Source organism: Peromyscus eremicus, chromosome 6 (assembly GCF_949786415.1).
Source record: "Peromyscus eremicus chromosome 6, PerEre_H2_v1, whole genome shotgun sequence".
Classification (NCBI taxonomy): Eukaryota; Metazoa; Chordata; class Mammalia; order Rodentia; family Cricetidae; genus Peromyscus; species Peromyscus eremicus.
The window spans coordinates 101,739,826-101,761,023 of record NC_081421.1 but is presented as its reverse complement, the minus strand read 5'-3'; the positions used below and the strand labels follow the sequence as shown (position 1 = coordinate 101,761,023).

General features: G+C 39.9%; 1 protein-coding gene across 1 annotated transcript in view; it reads right to left on the bottom strand.

Annotated features, from left to right (window-relative positions):
- Col25a1 (collagen type XXV alpha 1 chain) overlaps positions 1-21,198 on the bottom strand; it is a 391,109-nt gene that overhangs the window by 38,395 nt on the left and 331,516 nt on the right. Inside the window, exons 16-19 of the mRNA XM_059266229.1 lie at positions 16,825-16,857; positions 16,379-16,414; positions 11,117-11,161; positions 224-286 (exon numbers count right to left, since the gene is read on the bottom strand). Of these exons, the coding sequence (XP_059122212.1) occupies positions 224-286; positions 11,117-11,161; positions 16,379-16,414; positions 16,825-16,857 (177 nt within the window). The remainder of the gene's footprint in view (positions 1-223; positions 287-11,116; positions 11,162-16,378; positions 16,415-16,824; positions 16,858-21,198) is intronic.

Below are 21,198 nucleotides of genomic sequence, written 5' to 3'. Positions count from 1 at the left end.
GGAGGGCAAACTTGAACTACTACTATAAGTCACCCACCGGCTGATGTGCCTAGAGCTTCCTACGTGTAACTTCCGCCTACATGCCGTTAACAGGTGGATCAGGCTGCCTTGGTTCTAAGGCAGAAATATGTGGCCATCTGAACAGCAGAGTCCTCCCACCTTTCTTTCAGCAGGGATGACACAAATTTCTCAGGAAAGCAAGGGGAAATAAAGGTCTACTTACTTTTGTTCCTGGTAACCCTGGTAAGCCGGGTTCTCCTTGAGGACCAATGAAGCCTGGTTCTCCCTTAAAAAAGATGGGCACACGAGGCATTATTCATCTGACAGCACACTCAGTTCTTCCCACTGTGACTTTACTTCCTTGATTGTGAACAAGTGTTCTGGCTGAGATCAAACTACTTACTATAAGACGATCATCAGTGAAAACTGAGCGGAGCTCCAGAGACGCTTTAGAAAGTGACAAGGCTGTTGGACAAATGTCTTTATAATAATTTCTAAATTATTCTAAGGAGATCACAGTCCTGGATGCCTGCCTCACTGCAGTCTGTTCAGCGACTCAGAGGCAGAGGCACCTGCCATGCTCTGCTTGAATTCCTCTCTTTCAGAGACTATCAGCCAACAGTTTCCAGCAATTGCTTTCTAGGGTAAAGTGGTAGGCAACAATACATAACTGATACAATGAATATGGCCAGGGAAAAGATTTAATAATGTTTAGCATGAAAGGAAAAGTCCCTTTTCTTGCCATATCTCTCAAACATCATCTCTACTACCTGGAGGAAATTCATCCGTGTTATAATAAATGGTACCCAGGTCTTGGCATAGATCTTCTAAGCCTCAGATTCCTCTGGGCTACAGGAATGGTGAATGACATCTTTTGCTGCTTGTAACTAGTCCCTTCCAACTACACATGAATTGATACAAGCAGGAGACGCTAAGTGAGCCCCCTAGATAGTGTCAAAGTGTAAGGAACCAATCTGATGGCTAGAAGGCTGGAATTTTCCGTTATGTGTCTTAACCTATGGGAAGGGGAGAACGGCTGGAGTTTGAGTTCAATCACAGAGGGTGGTGATTTCATCAATCATCCAATGGAATCCCCATAGAAACCCCTAAATGACAGGGCCAGTGTAGACTTTCCAAGTCAGCAGACAGTTATGTGCCAGGAGGGTGGAGCACTCAGACCTACAGGACAGGGGCTGTTGTGGCCAGCATTCCTCTAGACATTCAGTGGGCCGTTCTTTTTCAGCCTTTGTTATAAACTATAACGGAAAGCACAGCCCTGCGTCTTCCTGAACTGTGACTCATTTGAGCCATTTCTTAAAATGGGTATTCCCCAAAAGGTCTAAATCCATAGCCACATCAGAAAAAGTGCAGATAATCCAAGTAGCCTGGGAATTTGCTACATGCAACTGAAATGAAGTTAATCTTTCAGGGTTGGTCCTGAAACCTGTTACATCTGAGGCTAACCAGGGCAGCGTCAGACAGGACTGAACTTCAGGCCAAATTCAGTGAGTGTCTGAATCAGAAAATTGGAGACCTGGTGTTAGAAAAGAAACTACATATTTGGTGGCAAAAAGAATACCTGAACCAGTGTTTACATTGTCTTGATATTCATAACGTTTTATTTTCTTTTTTAATTAGTCAAGGGAAACAAAACATTAAGAGTCTAACCATTTAAAATATAAAATACATAACCAAAATTTAAAGCATATCCCACAAGGGTCCTGTTTTCATATTTCCTGTTTTATTCATGCTCGGACTATTTCTGGAAAAATTATCAGTTCAGTTGATTTCCCTCTAAGTCAGCTGTTGCTGAACCTGTTTCCTGGTCCTTGGAATTAAGCAGGAAAGCATGGGGGCGGGGGGGGGGGGTGCTCCTCAAGGTGTGTTAAAATGTCTGCATCTATGTTTCAAACAAATGAAATTTTCAAACGTGCCATATAAAAGTTAGATGTTGGGTATTGAGAACAGAAGGATGTAGTCACCATAAAACATTTTGGGCGACACACTACTCAACGATCTACTCTGACGTAGGCACTCAGAGGGTAGAAAGGTGGGGGCTTGGGCCTTGGAACTGAGGTGAATGGTAAGGTTATTTCCTATGGTTCTCGTTCTACTTGGCACCACAGTCTACCACCTCCAGGAAGGAAAAACCTGGTAAATATGCCATACCTCTTAATATTTCAAAATAAAAATCTGAACTCAACACAGAGAAATCATTTGTGAGTAATTCCACCTTTAGCAAAATAATTTGATTTGTTATTTTATAAACAAAATACTATAAGGGACATATTTATTTATAAATAAAATATTTCTTCTAATAAAGTAATATTTAGCACGAATAGGTATCTTCTTCCCACTTTCAAGAGCAATTCTGGAATGAACATTAAAGTCATTGGCCAATACAGATACCCTGAAATAGTAATGTAGAGGTTGAATATTTGCTTGTCAACTTGAACTCTTTATACATTTTTAAGCAAAAATAAAATGATATCTTTAGCCCATCAAGTGTAAGCTTCATTAAAGCATACTAATAAAAAAAGAAAGGACCGAAATCTCAGAAACACATTCCTTATTTGAGTTAGTGTTTAGTTTATAAAAAAATCAAGCATGCAGTTGCATTATTCACAAATAAATAAGGCTCTGTTATCTCAGCAGCTAGATAAAGGAATTTTTTTCTTCCTTTTAAAGACACATTAAATTTCCTTTAATAGACGGTTCAGGGTAGAATTATTTAATTTTAAGAGATAAAATCAGAGCAGATTTGATTGTCTCGGTTATTTTAGTACTGTTACTCTTGTATGCTTTGAAAGGCTTTTAGTGTGATTAGTTGCTCATGATCACTCCAAGAAAGTAGCAGTCACATATGTACAACTTGACACACTTCATATTCCAATGTATTCAAAGCAAAACCCGGCATATCTAGCTATAGGATCGCAGGTTTGTGTCTACTTCTTCTGAGAGTGCTCGGTCCCTTTAGGGCCGTGGCTCCATCTTCCCCATCTCGTGGTGGGATGGGGTGGGGATACTTATTGGTCTCTTCTCTCTCAGACTTCAGAAACTACTGCTGATATAGACAGGACATGAAGATCCTTCTCTTTATTTCTTTTCTTTTTTTCCTTCCTCTCTCCTTCTCTCCCTCCTTCCCTTCCTTTCTTCCTTCCTGTCTTTCGAGATAGGGTATCACAGTATAGTCCCATCTGTCCTGGACTCACTTTGTAAACCAGGCTGTGCTTAAACTTAGAGATCCACCTACCTCTGCCTCCTGAGAGCTGGGATTAAAGGCGTGTGTCACCACCTTCTTAAGCTTTTTAAGCTTACTTATCTCCTGACCTTATCCTAGGGGTTCTGAAAGTGTTTTGGGAAACCCTGGTTCTCTCAGACTGTGGAAGAGGACTCAAAAGTTGGATGGCTTCACAATATGCAAAGACATTGCTTGCTCTTGCCCTTCAGCATCTGAGCATGAATGACTCATGATGTGGCTTCAGAGTCTGTATGGAGTCTAATGTTTAAGACACAGCCACTCATGGAGCTTGGAAGTTACATCAAAGAACACCAGCAACTCGATCTGATTAAGTTGTTAAAATAACCTTTCCTTGTCCAATTACCTAAATGAGATGTGTAAAATTCTTCACCCTGAACAACAAACTGATAAATGGGATGTAGAAGAGTAGATGAGAATCCAGCTGCAGTCTTTTAAGCCAGACATTAAAGAGATTTTAGGGGGAAAAAACCTTTACATACCAATGTTATCTTTCTTACATTTTTTCTGGTCTTATTTGTCAAAATTCAGTTTTATTTCATAGGACACTCAATTTAACTAACATTGAGCAAAATGTCTCCAGTTTAATTTTGAATAAGAGATGTTTTGGGTTGAAGTCAGTTTTCTCAACTCATCTGCTAGTACCTATCCACCCGCCAAAAGCAACCAACCCAAATATCTCACTGTAACAGCAACTTATATGGGAAATCTTCTGGATAAAAGCTAAAGAGCAAACAGACTACGGAGCCACATTAACCACAACAGTCCTGTCTACCAACCATGAAAGCAGCGACAACTGCCCTTCTGTATTATAAAAACACAAAGCAAAGCCGGGAAACTTCTAGGAACGAGGCTTTTCTGAAATCTAATGACTGCTGAAGATTTCATGAAGTCTTATGATTCCATAATAGAATCTTAACTGACTTTCTAAACACATCAGGGGAATATTTCAGACAGTCCCACTCTTCCTGATGAGTGGTCACTGGGACACCATTCATAAAAGTGAGAAGAACCAACAAATACTAAGCAGGAGATGTTAGTCCAATGAAGAGAGGAAGGAAAGAAGAAAGAAAGAGGCAGTTTCATTTTCACAGAAATGGCTTGCCAGATGTTTCCAGATAGTCTTCCAGAGCATCATTCCATCTGTTAGGCAAAATGGTAGCCAGAAAGTCCTAACTGATTAGTTCTTGCTTGCAGAAAAATATCTGGTTTTTCATTTATTACTATTTGTTTTATTTTTATAAGCTAGTGTCAATTAAGAAGTAAAATATATCATTTTCTTAACCTGTCTAAAAACACTCTCTAGACCAAGTCATGTTTCTGTGATATTTTTTGTTCCTGAGCAGATCTGATTTTCATTGTCCCCTAAAATAGAACAACAGTGTTTGAAAAATATGTGCTGATTAGCCTGGGTGCTAAAAACATGCCCCAAAATGTTGATTAATGTGTCTTGACACAGAATGCATTAGCCAGTCTTGCTTGGAGGCTAATTAGAATTCAAGTCAGCATGATACCTGCTTTTGAGAATTACAGCAATAACATTTGTTATACTAAGAACCATGAGGCAGCCAGTTTTGGTAATTTGGACTGATTTCTAAAATTATTGAGACAAAAAAAAGAAAATAAAAGAAAAAAATGAGAAGTAGAGTTTGCCTCTAAAATACTTATTACTCATAAGAATAAAATCTGAGTAGACACTAAAACATCTTAATTGCTCTGTTGAAAATGAACTAAATAGTGAATTTATTTAAAACCCAGAAAACCTATCTTTTGCATTTTTCTTTGTCTTAACAGAATTGCACCATGAAGGACATGCAGTGTAATTGTTGGAGGTTTCATTATGATTGCTAAAAATCTTTGATTTCTGTTGCATGAGTTTCCTAATTAGACTCAAGTTACCTATGTCTTCAGGTAGAGTCTGTGCAAGCAGGAAGTAGTTACAAGCAATAATAACACAGTGTGACCTGTCTACCAGGGGCATCGTATTTTCTTTCCTCTATGAATTAATTTTACATCCCTACATTTATCTCTGCCAGTTTTGAGATATGCCAATGTTTCTGAGGACTGAACTTCATTCATCTTCATCAGATTCTGAAGATACATTTGTTACTCACACAGCACCAGGCCAGCACTTAATCCTGAGAGTGCCAAGCGAATGTCTCTGCCTCCTGTGAAAACTGCCTTCAGGTCCAGGGGGTTTCATACAATGTGGGGTAGTTTGTTACCACCTTAGACCCTTCTGCCTCCTTATGTTCTTGATATGAATGTCAAATTTTCACTAATGTGGAAGCCAGAGTAAAACCATTAAGCTTCAAGGAAAGGTAAACCATTAAAATATAGTTGCTACTTAAATAGCTATTTATGATTTGATGTAGTATGTGCTGTAATATATCTCTCCTGCCTCCTTAAAACTTGACTTCTTAATTTGGTAAAATTAGCTACTTCTGTGAAAAATATCTTGAGTTAGGCAATAATGACTAGAAAGTTCAGAACAGTAGCAGGATACAAAATCAAGAAGGCTGCTGACTTTTTTTGCAAGTTATCTATAAATGCCAAACACCTAGAAGGAAATTAGGGAAACAATATCATTTCCAAGAGCCTAATAAGTCTAATCAAGGAAAATGAAAACTCATATAATGAAAACTTTAAGATACTGAAAAAGAAACAGAAGAAGATACCAGAAGATGGAAAGACCTTCCATGCTCATGGATTGATAGGATTAATATCATCCAAATGGCCATCCTACCAAAAGCAATCTACAGATTCAATGAAATGTACATCAAAATTCCAATGCAATTCTTTACAGGTACTGAAAAAAATCTTAAATTTCATATGGAAACATAAAAGAACCAGGATAGAAGAAAATAATTCTGAACAATTAAAATTTTCTGCTGTGGTATCACCGCACCAGATTTCAAGTTTTACTATAGAGTTACAGTAATAAAAACAGCATGGTATTGGATCAAAACAAACATATTGATTAATGGAATACAACTGAGGACCCACATATCAACTCAGACTCCTACAGTAACCTGCTTTTTGTTTTGATAAAGAGGCCAATAATATACATTGTAAAAGAGACAGCATCTTCATCAAATGGGCAAATACTGCCACTCAAACTGGATAGCTACATGTAGATGAAGGAGACTCACTTCTTATTTCTCAGTCTCATAAAACTAAACTCCAAATAGATCAAGAACTCCAGGATAAAGTGTGATACCCTGTATCTGATAGAGCAGAAAGTAGGAAATACATGTTAACTTATAGGCACAGGAAAGGGATTTCTGAACAGGATCCTGATGGTGCAGGCATTAAGACCAACAGCCGACATGGGACAGCATGAGACTAAAAAACAACTGTCCAGCAGGGGATACCACTATTTGGATGAGGCAGCCTATAGAATGAGGAAAAATCCTGACCACTATCCATCTATCAGATGATTAGTATCCAGAACATACAAAGAACTAAAACCAAACCAAACCCCTAAATATCCAGAAAACAATCAACCCAACTGAAAAATGGGGCATGGAACTATACAGAATTCTCAAAAGAAGGAATATAAATGGCTGAGACTTAGATTTAAAACTGTTCAACATCCTTAGCTATGTTATGGAAATACACATTAAAACTACTTTGAGATTTTATCTTACCCTAGTCAGAATGGCCAAGATAATAAGAAAATAAAGAATAAATACTGGCATGGATAGAGGGAATGGGAAACACTTATTCACTGCTGCTGGGAATGCAAACTGGTGCAGCTACTGTGGAAATAAGCTGAAAGTGAATTTACTGCATGATCCAACTATACCACTCTTAGGCATTTTTCCAAAGGACTCTATATTCCATTAGGGAGATACTTGCTCATCCATGTTCACTGCTGCTCCATTCACAATAACCAGGAATTGGAAACAGTCTAGATGTCCATCAACAGATGATGGATAACAAAAATGTGGTACATCTACACAGTGGAAAATTAACCAGCCATTAAGAAAAACAAAATTATGAAATTCTCAGGTAAATGGATGGAGCTGGAAACAATAATTCTAGGTGAAGTAACCCAGGCTTGGAAAAAACAAACATTGTTATGGGATGTGTCAAGTTGCCCTTTTGCTTTTCCTGTGAACAGTCAGGAAGAAGAATGTTCACATGACTTCTCTCATCCTTAAGTAATTGTGCACTCTTGCCTTTTGCTCCTGGAATACACTTAGGAAGTAGGGCAATCTTATTGCTTTTAAAGGTTTTATTCCTTCATGCCTTTAAAGGGGGATCCATCATTTTTATGTATGTAAAGCACAGCTAGATATATTTTCTACAGGTTAACATTATTTACATGAGGAAAGACTATATTGAACTGGTGCATAAGTAATGTTTTCAATATTCTGAGCTATCCCAAGAGAAACAGCAACAACAGCCATTTGCTATGTGCTGGGTGAGATTTCAAGAGCTATGAATACATTCATTCATTTCATTCTCTCAACAGAACTCTGTGCTATGGTCACTGCTGGTTCTCAAGAGAAAAATACAGAGAGATTTCAAAATCTTACCCTGAGTCACAGGACTAGTAAAGATATGATTTGGTTTGTTCTAGGGTGGTTAATCAATACTGCTTATTTATGAGGGAAATGGATCCATGAGAATGGGTCAACAATATATTTATATTTTTCAAAATAAGGGTCTAGACTAAGATTTTCAAAAATAACCTAGAATCTTACGTTTCTATCTGATATCAGAAAAGGTAGGCACAATGACTATTATCCATTAAGATACTTGAGGGACAAAAAGGACTCTGACATTTTTGAAAGCTTGTTCATAAAACTAACTTTCTAAGCTCAAATCTTACTCCAGAAGATCAATTTCTGCATGGTACATTGTACATAATTTAATTTTCCCAGCTGAACATCTTGACACTATATGAACCATGAATGCATGAAATAGGAATTCCAAATGCCTTCCACATGGCGAGAGGACTTTCAAATGCTGTAGGAAGCTTAAGAACAGCTTGAGATGAAGTCATGCCGGGGCTCAGTGACTTCCCTGATGTATGCCTACGGTATTAGCACTTTTCTCAGAGTGGGACCCTCAGGTGATAGATAGATGAGTCTGCTGTCTGTATTTAGACACTTGGTTCATTTCCTGAGGGCCGTGGAAGGCATGTGGGTGCTCATTAAGTTTCCAGCCATTCCCCGAGAGCAACAGGTGGTGGACCAAAGCTTGCCTGGTATGCAAAGACTGGTTTCCTCAGTGTCTTAGACACAACGGAGGGCATGTGCACACGCTCTGTGGGAGTGGCAGATAAGGAAGACATGGGTAGCAACAGGAAATATTTCCAAAGCGTAAACATACAGACCTAAGATCATGACTGATGTTTTCGTTACCACACGTCCTATAGCCACATGTAAGAGTTTCAGTTTTTAAATCCTGGTGAATAACTTAAACTATGAAGTGAGAATTAACTGTCCTGTAGTTTGCCACCTGAGCAGAAGTGAGGCAAATTAAACTGATAAGGAGCATCTCAAGCTAAAGTAGTGACATCACAACATTATACAACTTTAAGTCTATATTTATGAATATACAATGAATACTAACTACCTTCATGTGCTCCTAAATTGTCTTCCCCCCAGATTATTTGCTGATATTTAGCAATTATATTGTAAGGAACGCTTATCTTTCATCTGAATTAGAGTGAGAAGACAAATCTTAGTAAACAGAAAATAGAGCTCATGATGTATCTCCCACATCAGACGGTGACCCATGTGTGGTACTGACATGACCTAGAGAATCATCGCTGGTGAATTGTGAAGAGTTTTGTCACCTGACCATTTCTCAGTTCAGTCACTAGTCAGGACAGGAGGGCAGTATCAGAGCTACGCCACCTCCACAAAGTATTTCCAGTACTTCTCAGGCTGTGGGAACGTAAGCACTTACTAGAGGTGGCAACTTACAATTAACCCTCCCAACCTGAGAATTCATGACCTTCTGAACAGGTCATGCGTGACTGAAAAGGTCATGGGGAAAGGCCAACGGTCAGTGTAGACATATAACCATATGATAAGGATCACAAATACAGTAGCTATTGAAAGCATCTATATCTATGTGTGTGTGTTTATCTGTACTGTACTTTGGAAAAATAATGCTTTCATTCTTATTCTTTTGACCAAGAGAGTGTCTGAAGACCAGCAGAAGGGACAAGTGGATTTCAGAGCACCAAGGCTCTCCTGAGCTGAGCCTGCACCCTGACAAGCCAGAGTTCTTGCTGTAGGGACTTCCCTGTCCTTCCAATGTCCTTTGTCTCAAATGTCTTCTTTATGATTTGTAAATGACACCAGGTTCTAATTAACACCCAGCAACATGTCCTTAAATCATTTAAAAATTTATGACCTTGTCATTTATAAAAAGTTGTCATTTTTTTTTATGCATGGAAGTTACTAAAGAACTGCCATAAATTAACCTGTAATATGAACTTTCACATCGAGTTAGGATGTCCTTCTTGCTAAACTGCAAATGATAGGTAAGTGACTTTGACTCTTCAGCAGACATTTTTCAGGGTGCACTGTCTACCAAAGAGTCAAAGCATATAGTAAAAGCAATCTGAAATTTTTATAGTCATCTAGAAACAGCCAACAAAATACTAGAACCAGGATTTCTGAGTGCCAATCTAGAAGACATTTTTTCTTACTGTGTATTGATCACCTATCTAATGTTATAAACAACATAGGACTTTTAATCCTTGTAAAATCATACTGACTTCAATTAACGCATTTTGAAATGGCACACAGAAGTGAAGTATGAACATTCATTTTAGAATGGAAGATGTACTTGCATTGTTACCTTGTCACTTCTGGGATCTAGATGAAGTTTATTCTAAAGGAAGAACTAGAGCTAGGAAAATAGAACATAAGGTCTTGTCGCTGCCATGGGAAAAGTCTCAAAATTTTTTCAAAAAATTGTGGCTTACGAATCTGACTTCCGCTGGGCGGTGGTGGCGCACGCCTTTAATCCCAGCACTCGGGAGGCAGAGCCAGGAGGATCTCTGTGAGTTCGAGGCCAGCCTGGGCTACCAAGTGAGTTCCAGGAAAGGCGCAAAGCTACACAGAGAAACCCTGTCTCGAAAAACCAAAAAAAAAAAAAAAAGAATCTGACTTCCCATGGGAGACCTTGATTTGGGGGATGTGGGGATGTGGGATGGCTTGGGAGGGAGGGCTGGGGGATGGGAGGAGGGAGGAGGTGGGTTCTGTGGGTGGTATGTAGTATGAGTAGAAAATTACTTAATAAAGAAAAATGGAAAAAAAAGAATCTTTAAATCTTAAAACAATGTTTTAATCCTAAACCTTAAGCAATTATTTGAAAAGATGCATACAGAGTTTATGTGGGAGGTACATGTATTGGTTGAAAACATTTTAACAAGGTGGTTTCTGTTTTTCTGAGAGTGACTGGCAGAGATGGCAGCATGGCATCTTAGCGGGGTTGTTATCATGGTGAAGCAGATACATGGTTGCCCAAACGTCTGCTTTACCAGTGTGCAAAGATGAATTCTGGTCAAAATTTGATGGGACCCTAGGTTAAGTTAAAAGTTAAAGGCAAAGATTCTTTCTAGACTTTAGGACCTTGCATGATTTTACTTGAAATGCCATTTGCTTTTATCTAAGGGGCACGATAAAGCCAGCAGTGAAATAAACAATCTGGATGGCAATGGGCAACCTTAAACACCTGAGTGCAATTTCAATTAAAAAAAAAAAAACTAATCAATTGAGACACCTTTAGCATAGTTAAGGACCAGTATTCACGGTTTTCTCCATTTCCTCCCATTTGGGTGACTCATCACTACAGTTCTGTGAAGTTGGTCAGTGGAGTATTTACCTTGATCCCCGGGAGTCCAGGCAGTCCAGGCAGCCCTGGCTCACCCTACGTAGGAAAATCACAATGCATTATAGAGCGACATTTACTCATTCACAGCATCAGAGAACAACATGGCAAATGTCTCAGGGGCAGAGTTTCTGCAAACAGAAATATATACAAAAGACTGTGGAGGTGGAATGAGTCTGAGGAGATTACTCAGCTCGGACAACTCTCCATTCCGGGACTGGCCGACCACTTGGCAGATTTCTTAGACACTTCCCTTTTCCTGCAGTTCCCTGCCCCCTGGCATCTCTATCAGATGGCGTGAGAGGGGAGTACAGGAGGAAAGGCTGCATTTATGACTCCGTTGGCCAAGGCTTTGTTGGAGCTGCTTGCCTCAATAACGTGTCCTTTCCCAGGGCTCTCCCTGCTTAGATAATCAAGAGACTGTTGTATGAACAGATGGCCCCAGGAAAATACACACGGTAAGCATGATGCTCACTTAAAAGCATAGTAAGATTTCCTTTTCATTCCTGAAGGATGAGAAGACAAATAAATGGATAAGAATATACTTAGGTCCAGCCTGTATTCCTAACAATTGCTGGGTTAGGGTGACCCTGCTTAGCAGTGTTGGGCTAATGGTACCACGCAGCTGTTCCCGAACACAGGTCAGAGATTAAGTACGCCTTGAGTAGGCATTACTGGAGACAGGCTAAACCTTCTCATTTCCCCAGAACTGTCTATGTTATTTTAAGCACAAGAGGTTACATTGCTTAGAAATTCTCTTGAAGTCCACTACAAAAGAATAAAGGAATCGGGAAAAAATATGTTTGCCATGAAGTGTTGCCTATTATCTGTGGAAGTGTCACGGAGGGAAAAACAATCAGAGTTTTGTAATGGTCAGTCAGGGAGAGGACAACCATTTCCACAGAGGGAGAGGTGCCAGGAGGGTGGGGGGAGAGGCATGTTTTGTAGCCTACATGTTTCTATGATCTTTAATTTTTATTTTATTATCACTATGCATGTGTGCACGCCTACCACAGATCACGTGTGAAGGTTGTGGGTTTGGTTCTCTCCTTCCACATCTGTGTGGGTTCTGGGGATCCAGTTCAGGTTATACATCTTGCGGAGCAAAGCACTTTGCGTGTTGAGCCATTTTGCTGGCCCTTGAATAATCCTTAACTCAAGGAAAACCTACTTACAACTGGATCTTCCACCCCCACCATCTGCCCTTTCAGATGACAAAGAGCTAGAATTTCTTCTGGTATTATAATATTAAGCCTTTAGACATTTTATTAAGCTGAGTGATTAGACAAAGTGGGGAGGCAAAGGCTCCCTGGCTACTTGTTAAAGGTACTTCAGGAATGCAAAAGAAAAGACATTCTGTGCAGAAGTGTGCATTATAAATACTACTACAATGAAATTAAATTACAGAAGGAAGGAATTCTAACTTGCTTATTATTCGACCCTAAGACCAGTTGTCTAGGTATATTAAACTTCACGGAGTTACAACACCACACATTGCTTTTCTTTTTTGTTTTCTCTTTTACCCTTTATTCACTAACATTAAGAGAACCTACTAGAAAGGGCTTTCACACATATTTTACTGAAAGCAATCTTTCACTTAAGAATAGTATGAAGCTTTTGAAAACAGGAACTGCATAAGAGTGCCCAAGCAATAACACTTGGGATTGTTTTTAAATAAGCCTCCCCAACTCATGATGGTATCACATCTGAAGCATGTGTAGAAATAAATAGGTTATAATATTATTTTCCAGTAAGAATTCTCACCACCCCATTCTCTACCAACTTAAAAGAACCACATAGCTACTTTAATGAAATAATTGATATGCACATATATGCATGATTAACACATACAATGTTTTCTATGAGAAAAATGAGTAAAAACATTACAGGATAACATATAAGATAATGAAATATTAAGCTTGAGTAGCCTTTCTCTACATCATGTGTGTATATGTGCATACATGTAGTTGGTTGTAAATGTATATTTTAGTCAAATACTTCAGATATTCGTATTCTATAGTGTTAAATGTTTGTGACTCTTACCTTTCCAAGTTTGTATTTACTTCCTGCTCTTAGCAACATAATGAGAGATGGTAATGGCATTAATATTACCCTTATGGAACACTTCATGTTTTTAGTAAGAATTTTTTTTTCTGCAGAATTCTTTATCTTTATGTCATGGAAAGCTTACCTTCCAACTAAGAGAAAGGTTTTTAGTTAACTTGGCTATTCATGTCTATGCCATGGCTCAGGAGCCTCTTGGGAGCACAGTTGATGTGTTAGACATGAGTCATAATTAAGAGTCAGCTTGTTATTTTATCCAAAGAGTCCTTGTTCAAGAGTTTCAACTGTACACAGCTACATTATATTTCTGATTTTATTATTTTCCTTTTTTACTCTCCATTCTTAAATCTGAGAGAGTCTTATACTTGGGACCCTGTTAGGGTGTCCTGGATGTCCACAGAGCTCATTAGCAAGGGTCTCTTCTGATGGAGAATCAAATAATTTACTCCCTCATGTTAGACTGTATACTTTTAAGAGCTGGGGAAAGGTTAGAAAGGCAAGAACTATGTGGTGAAACACAATTCACACTTTACAGGTCTATAGTGTCTCTACAAGTAATCCTACTGCTGAAGCTACAAGAGAAAAAATGTGATGAAATGAATCCTCCACTACAATGTCACTCTAGATGAACACTGCGCATGATCCCAGATGGAAGGCTCATCACTAAGCTTGTGCTAAGTATTTTGTTCTTTTCTGGGAACACCCCTAAATTTGGGAACTAGTGTACTATTGAACACCACAGCACAGCTCTTTAATGGTGCCCAAAATGCCATGGATGATATGCAGGACTGACTGTATACCTGGGTCAGTTTGCCATTTTTGACTCTAAACAGCAAACACGGAAATACTGTTCTCAATATAAAGGGAATTATTATCAAAATCGGATGTTTGACCAAGGAAGTCATACAATTGTAGGAAGGCGGGATTGTGTCAGATGGTAGAATCTGAACTAAATATTGATAAAAAGGCTGCTGTTCATTTCAGGACATATATCAGCCTAGATGAAAGCTCCTTTCAATGTCATTTAAATGTATTTTTTTATAAAATGCAAAGAAAACCCAGTGTTTCTGCCTGCAAGCTGTAAATGTCCAGAATGAATCTAAGTTATCTTTATAAATAATTATAATAATGCAATATTATGCCAAGCAATTGAAGGTCAATTTGGTTCTTGTTTTGTGGAAACAGTGGCGCCTACACAAGATTACTGAGATTTGGCTTGGCTTGTGTTTTAGAGATGCTTTGCAGGTGCACATCCCTCTTTTGCCTGTTTATTTACTTATTTGTGTGTGTGTGTGTGTGTGTATGTGTGTGTGTGTGTGTGTGTCTGTGTAACTTGCAGGATTCATTTTCCATCTACCACGTGGGTTCTGGGATCAAACTCAGGTCGCCAGTGTTGGCAGCAAGCACCTTGACCCGCTGGCCTTTTCACCAGCACCCTCCCTTCCTCGGACTCAGACTCTTGTTACCTAAGGCAGGTGGGTTTCGAATGCCAGGTCTTCCAGCCGCAGCTTTCTGAGTGCTGGGTTAGAGTCACATTCCACCAAGTCTGGTCTTTCTTTGAGAAAATCACAAATTTAGAGGGCAATTTAAGAAAAATCTTTAATTTTTTAAAGACTAAGGGACCCAAAAATCACATCTGTGAAGACCAGTTGCTTTTTCAAAATAGAGCATGGATCACTATTATTTGTAATTCCACATTTCTTTTTAAAAGGTCAGAGAGGCTGCCTGCTATGATGCCCATGATAAAGCCTGAGAAGGGGAACTAAAAAATTAGTAGGTTAGAAAAAAAAATCACATATGCTGACAAGTTTGATTTTCTCAAAGAAAAAGTCAGCATGAGGGGAAAGGCTGGACATGTTTGTGGAAAGCTGTCACCACTGAAAGGAGCCACAGAAAGAACACTGTGGCACCTGAGGTTCTAAAAGGTGTTTGAAATATTTCACCCAAACACATTGAAGAGTAATCTAGATGATTGGCCGTATACATCTGCTACCAGCAAAGAGCTGCGAGGGATGTTGCTCTAGATTAACTGGGAAGAAGAGGAAGAGGGGGGTTACTACAACTCACTTATTTAAAATATTTTGTGTGGAGTCTTGAGTTAAACTTGGGACCTGAAGACCAAGAGACGGATCAGAACAGGAAGAGTTAAAGAGCTGTGCTGGGCTCTTGTCTCACCTGGAGCTGAGCTGATGAATCAATACTCTGAGACTCTCAGTTTCCAGAGAAAAATATTTGCCATTAAAGTAGAGAAACGTTAACATGAAAACCTTCTCAGAAGTTACTTCTATCCCAAGTGCTTAAATGAAAGCTCTCTCGATGATGTCAAGCGATGACGTCAAGAACAATGACAATACAGCAAACTCTCAATGTTAGGTTCAAATCCACTGCAATAGGATTTACTATCTTTCTCTCTCTGCTAATGAGGTATGTTCTATGTCCTAATTCATATCTGCCTATAACATCAGCTACCACTGGGCAAAGGAAAGACTATGGTTTTAAGGAATTTGTCCTATGGAATTCACATTTTCTTGTTAACTGCAATTTGTTATGTAAGGTTTGGCTAGACTGGGCATTGAAACCCAGGTGCTCAGCTGAGAAACTGACAACATTTGTTTCCTGCCTCAGACTCAGATGAAAAACAAGTACAAACATTCAGTGAAGAAGTACAAATGGTAAATTTAATGTACCCACAGATCAGTTAGTGAAAGTGGTATGGCTAGAGTCGCTAATTAAAATTTAGTTCTTTAAACGAATTCAGTTTCCATAAGGCAACATTCACAACACTGGTTAGAGTCACATACAAGTTAGCAGGCAAATGAATGGAGGTAGAGGTATATTTTAAAAGAACTGTCCATCATTCTCCATTGAGATTGTTTAGTATATACTTACATCTTCCCACGAAACACAGAAAATACAGATTACCTTTAAGCATGCAAGGCAACTAGCTGGCATTCCAATTCAGCTGAGATTTGTTAGTTTCAAATGTATATGTATACATATATACAGAGTTTGTTTTCATACTTCGCTATGCTCAGCATCAGGGCCTTTTAAAATGGAAAGCAACCAGTAACATTGTGCAAAGCATGGAAGCTATACCACTGTGAAATGAATGTTTCCATATTAGATGCCAATGACATGAAATACTGATCACGGAGAGGTGCAAAGAACATACCTAAGACAGAGAGATATTACCTTTTGTCCTGGACGACCAGATTCTCCAGGTTCTCCCTGGCCAAAGAAAAGCAAAGATAACAAAGGCAGTCTTAGAAGAAATTTTGAAAAACACTAGAGCTTTGAGCAGTTTTGCAGTAATGATTCAACTGCCTACTTGATTACATACATTTTTGTGGATGTCATTTTCTTACTCTCTACTCCACTACACATATGGAAACTGCTGTGAGTGTGCCTAGAACTCACATATAGAGATACATATTTCTTGGAAACCAAAGAAACATGGAAGAGAAAGTAAGCTCTCCTACTCAGACTGCCTGGGATTTCCCTGTTGTGTTTGGAAGCTGTTGCCAGAGAATTGGACCAGAGACGTAACCATCAATGCTGCTAAACTGAAGAGACAAGGGAGGCTCATAAAGTCAAAACCATGATTCCCATGGCATACACATGTGCAAGGCTATAGTTACCTTAATTCCTGCAGCAGATGATCCAGGGTCACCCTAAAATGAAACCCAGGAGAGATTATGCCACAAGTATTGAGAAAACAATGCAAGTCCCCAGGCAGCCATTACCCACATGGATGCCCAGAGGGACTCTACATATGCCCAATGAGCCTACCCGTGCCCCACAGGACTTTGTACATCAATAGACCCATCCACTATACAACAACAGCATGTAAGAGAAACCATGCCCTGCCTGAAATCATGGGTTTACTCTGAATACAAAACATGAAAAGACTATATTTCTTGAAATAACTAAGAATATACAAACATGAAGCCATTCCCTTAATAAGATGTTAAATATATATTCTGAAGCAATGAATTGTAACTGAGGGATTTGAATCTTCTGGTTTTCTTAGCTTCTGGGATTTATTAATGTCACTGGCTATTTACAGGGAGTTCCTGCCCTTCTTGGTCTTTGGAAGGTCAAGGTTCAACAGATGAAGTCAAAGGTTAGTGATGTTGCATTGCAAAAGCCATGCTGCAGACTAGTTTGACACCATCATGAAGCATGAGCATGCCTTTTCCTGTGTTACCCTCACTGTACCATAACTCAACCACTGGCAGGTCACAGGATAATGAATGACATGTGTGTAATGGGAATACACGGAGGGGCTAAAAAAGTCTTCAGATGGAATCCGACTTTTAACTTTTTAAAGAGATCAAGAGATAGTTTATTCTGGAGCCATTTTGAGTGACCATGGTCCAGGAGTACAGATTTAGGGTGCCCAAAATTTCATGTTCCAAAATGGAAGCAGTTTCCTGAAGCTTTATAGTTTTACAGAGCAAAGAAAGTCATATGTCAAGATAAGTTTAAAATATATTGGTGGGTACATCAGAGAGGTGGTTCCAGCCAGATGGAGGAGGCTTTTCTAAAGGTCTCGGAGCCTATCCGATGATATCCTTAGCTCTGGGGTTGGTGGAAGACAGTGGTCTGCTAAGTTAACGGGTTACAAAAGGTTTTTTTTATCTGCAATTCCCAGGATGTTAGTTCTGACATAGAGGTGGGGAAGAGATGGCTATTCAGGGGGAGTCTGGCTTTTTCAAAGACAGTGTTTGTCCAGATTTCATGGAGGATGACTCCACTCCTAAAAACACACTATCCTAAGGATAGGACGGGTGCAGACAGGAACATCGAGAAGAGGTAAGACTGTCACTCATTTGTAAACGAGGCGGAAAAAGGCCTAGATTCTCAATCTCGCTCTAGTCCTCTCCATCCTAGGAACACGCAAAGACATAGAAAAGGAGGAGACATTTGAGACTGTCAAGAAAACTGAAGGGGGAGGCCAGAGTTGAGACTCACTAAGCTCTGTCATCTGTACAAATACTCAAGCATTTCCAGGGGTCTGTTCCCTTGTTCTAAAGTCCAGAAGCTGCTCGTCAATCTCTTTTAGAGACAGACACACAGACAGATAGAGGCCTCAGGTCCCTGTGATTTGACCAGCACATGGCTCCTTTCCTCCTTTCCACTCACGTCTTTCCATGGACGGCGCTTCTCTTGCTTTAGGTCTTGGTTTACATGGCTTTGCCTCAAGGAACCGTTCACCAATTCAGCTCCCCCCAGGAGCACACCTACTGTAGCTTCATGCTTTGTTTGTGTCGGGCACAGCTTGTGTTGTGATTGCTGTGGGCATGGCCTGCACATTCACCTGTCCTGTCGGCAGCCAGCCAGCTGCAGGAGAACTGACTCTGCCTGCATCCCGATCACAGGATATGCTTAACACACACGTGGTGAATGAGTGACTGACTGTCTATAAGACCATGTTTTAGTCGGGTCAGCAGTCAAGGATCAAAATGAAGAGAGACCTTTAGGAAGGGGGAAACCCGAGCTTAGGAAAGAGAAGGAAATAGTCAATTTAGTGTGTTGGGGAAAGAAGTGCACACGTGACTTTGACATCTGTAATTGCCATTATCCAAGGAAAAATTAAAGTGTGGCTAAACAAAGAAGTGAACTCTTGGATGAATGATCCTTCCCTTCCCAACCATTCCCATTCAAATGAGTTCCAAATGAGGGGTGAAATAAATGCGGTGAAGAAAATAATACTTGTTTCTGTTTCTACTAAACTAAGTCTGGGAGCCCTCAACATTAATGAACCAGTTTGCAATGTTTTGGATAATACGACCTTTGTAGTACTAAAGACAACTTGACTTTGCGACGACGCTCCTTCTGCCTTATTTATGCAGGGAAGGCATTGCCGCTTCCACACAGTGATGAGGAAGCTGAAGGAGCTCCAGTGAAGTGAACTTCGAGCTTCCCCAACTGTACTTCCATATTTGCTCTTTGTATCCGACTGAGAAAAGGACTGCTGGACTGTATCGTTTTGACAATGGGTCCTAAAGGCTAGAGAAAACGTGTACATTAAAGGTGGTTCTTGTACTAACCACTTGTAGTGAATACAAAAGTGTTTGGCTAACCTCCTACATGAGAAGACAGACTGGATTTTGTCCTCAGAGAAAGTAGATGGGAAGGAAAGCCCAACAGTGAAAGGCAGCTTTACTTGTGGAAATCAGGGAGGCTTCATTTGATGGACAACTCATAGTCATATCTGTATTCTCTTTTTAAAAGATGCAGAACTGTAAAATCTCCAGGAATTTCTATAACTTTTAAGAGCAAGGCCACTGCTGGACAGGACAATGTTCCAAGTAGCTGAAATGGAGCAGGGGATGTTTATAACCCTGTCCCCAAAGTACAAGTGAACACAGGATTAAAGCAGGAAACAGCCTCCCAGCTGGGGCTGGTGTACATGCCTAGCTTCATTAGTCAGTGGGCTAAGCCACAGATGGAGAAGTTCTGTGAGGTAAATAAACTTGACTGCTGTTTTGTTTTGTTTTTGAGACAGGGTCTCACTCTGTAGACCAGGCTGGCCTTGAACTCACAGAGATCCATTTGCCTCTGCCTCCCAAGTGCTGGGATTAAAGGCGCGCGCCACAACATCTGGCGACTTGACTGTTTTTCACTTTCAGTCAAGAACTGGTTTTATATGTGGTTGTTTTCAAACACAGTACTCAGCAAGTAATAAAATATGCATATGTTAATAAAGACAGAATAAGCAAATGCAGGCTATAGAAACTTCGTGCCATTCAATGAAAATATGAAGTTAAGATTAAATAAAAAAAAGATTTTCCAAACAGTATTTTCTATCTTATAACAATGTCCTGGAACCTGGATTAGCACCGGGACTAGAAGAGATTGGCACTATGCAGTTTTTGGTTTGACTTTGGGGACAAAGGATGGAAGATTATAGCTTAAAAGTGATGTGCTTGGTGTCAAATGGACAAGGGTGGAGCTGTGGTGGCTGGTTAGAATGACCCGGGAAAGGAGTTTCAAAGAGGATTGTTTAGATTAGGTAGGCTTTTCTTAATTGGGTTGAGGTAGGATGACCCACCTCGAACGTGAGTAGCACTAGTTCATGGGCTAGGCCTTGGACTAGTGCAAGCATGCCCACACTAATTCATTGCTTTCTGCTCTTGATCACACAGGGAATGTGACCAGCTGCTTCATGCCTTGACCTCCCTACAATGATGGACTATTAACTTCAAATTATGAACCAAAGAAACCCCGTCTTTCTTACTTTTGTAAGAGGATTTTATTGCATGATCTAGAAATGAAACTAGACAGTATCCTATGGGTTTGTGTTTGTTTGTTCCTTTTCTAGTGAGCTCAGTGTCCCATTAATTAAGAAATGACAGTGAAGAACAGTATGTATTAGGAACAGAATTATAGGGTGTTGTTCAAGTATACAGGGGTGACCTGAGAAGTTTAAGAGACTAAAGAGCTTCCTTAGGAAATGACTTGTGAATCCAAGGTTCAAAGGACTGAAGATTGAATAAAGCTAGAAAATGGAGATGAGGAACTGGGAGGGGAAGAGAGAGCAGGCATCTAAACAAAGGATGCCATGGGCAGGATTAGAGAGGACCAGGTGCTGACTGCCCTAGAGTGTCCTTGGACACAGCCCTCCAGGTGTGGTTTTAAGACAGATTGGTTGGTAAGGGCAAATAGGACACACCTGTGAAAGACAAGATACTTGAGCTCCAGATGTTAAATCAGAAGGCAATGCATGGATAGGGACAGAGGCCATGGGAGCAAAGGAAGGTAAGGGACAGGCAACTCATGCCAATAAGTGGAGCCGGAGCTCTTGACTCGGCAGAGAACACCACACAGGCTACAGCAGTGTGGTCCAACCATTCAGTGAGCTGTACAGGCAGCCACTGGCAGTGGATAAGAAATCGATTCCAACATTGTTTGGTGGAATTAACACTCCAAAGACTAGAATACAAAGCTTCCACAGTAACTTCACACGTGATTGAAATCAGTCTTTGGCAGGTTAGTCTTAAGCTGAG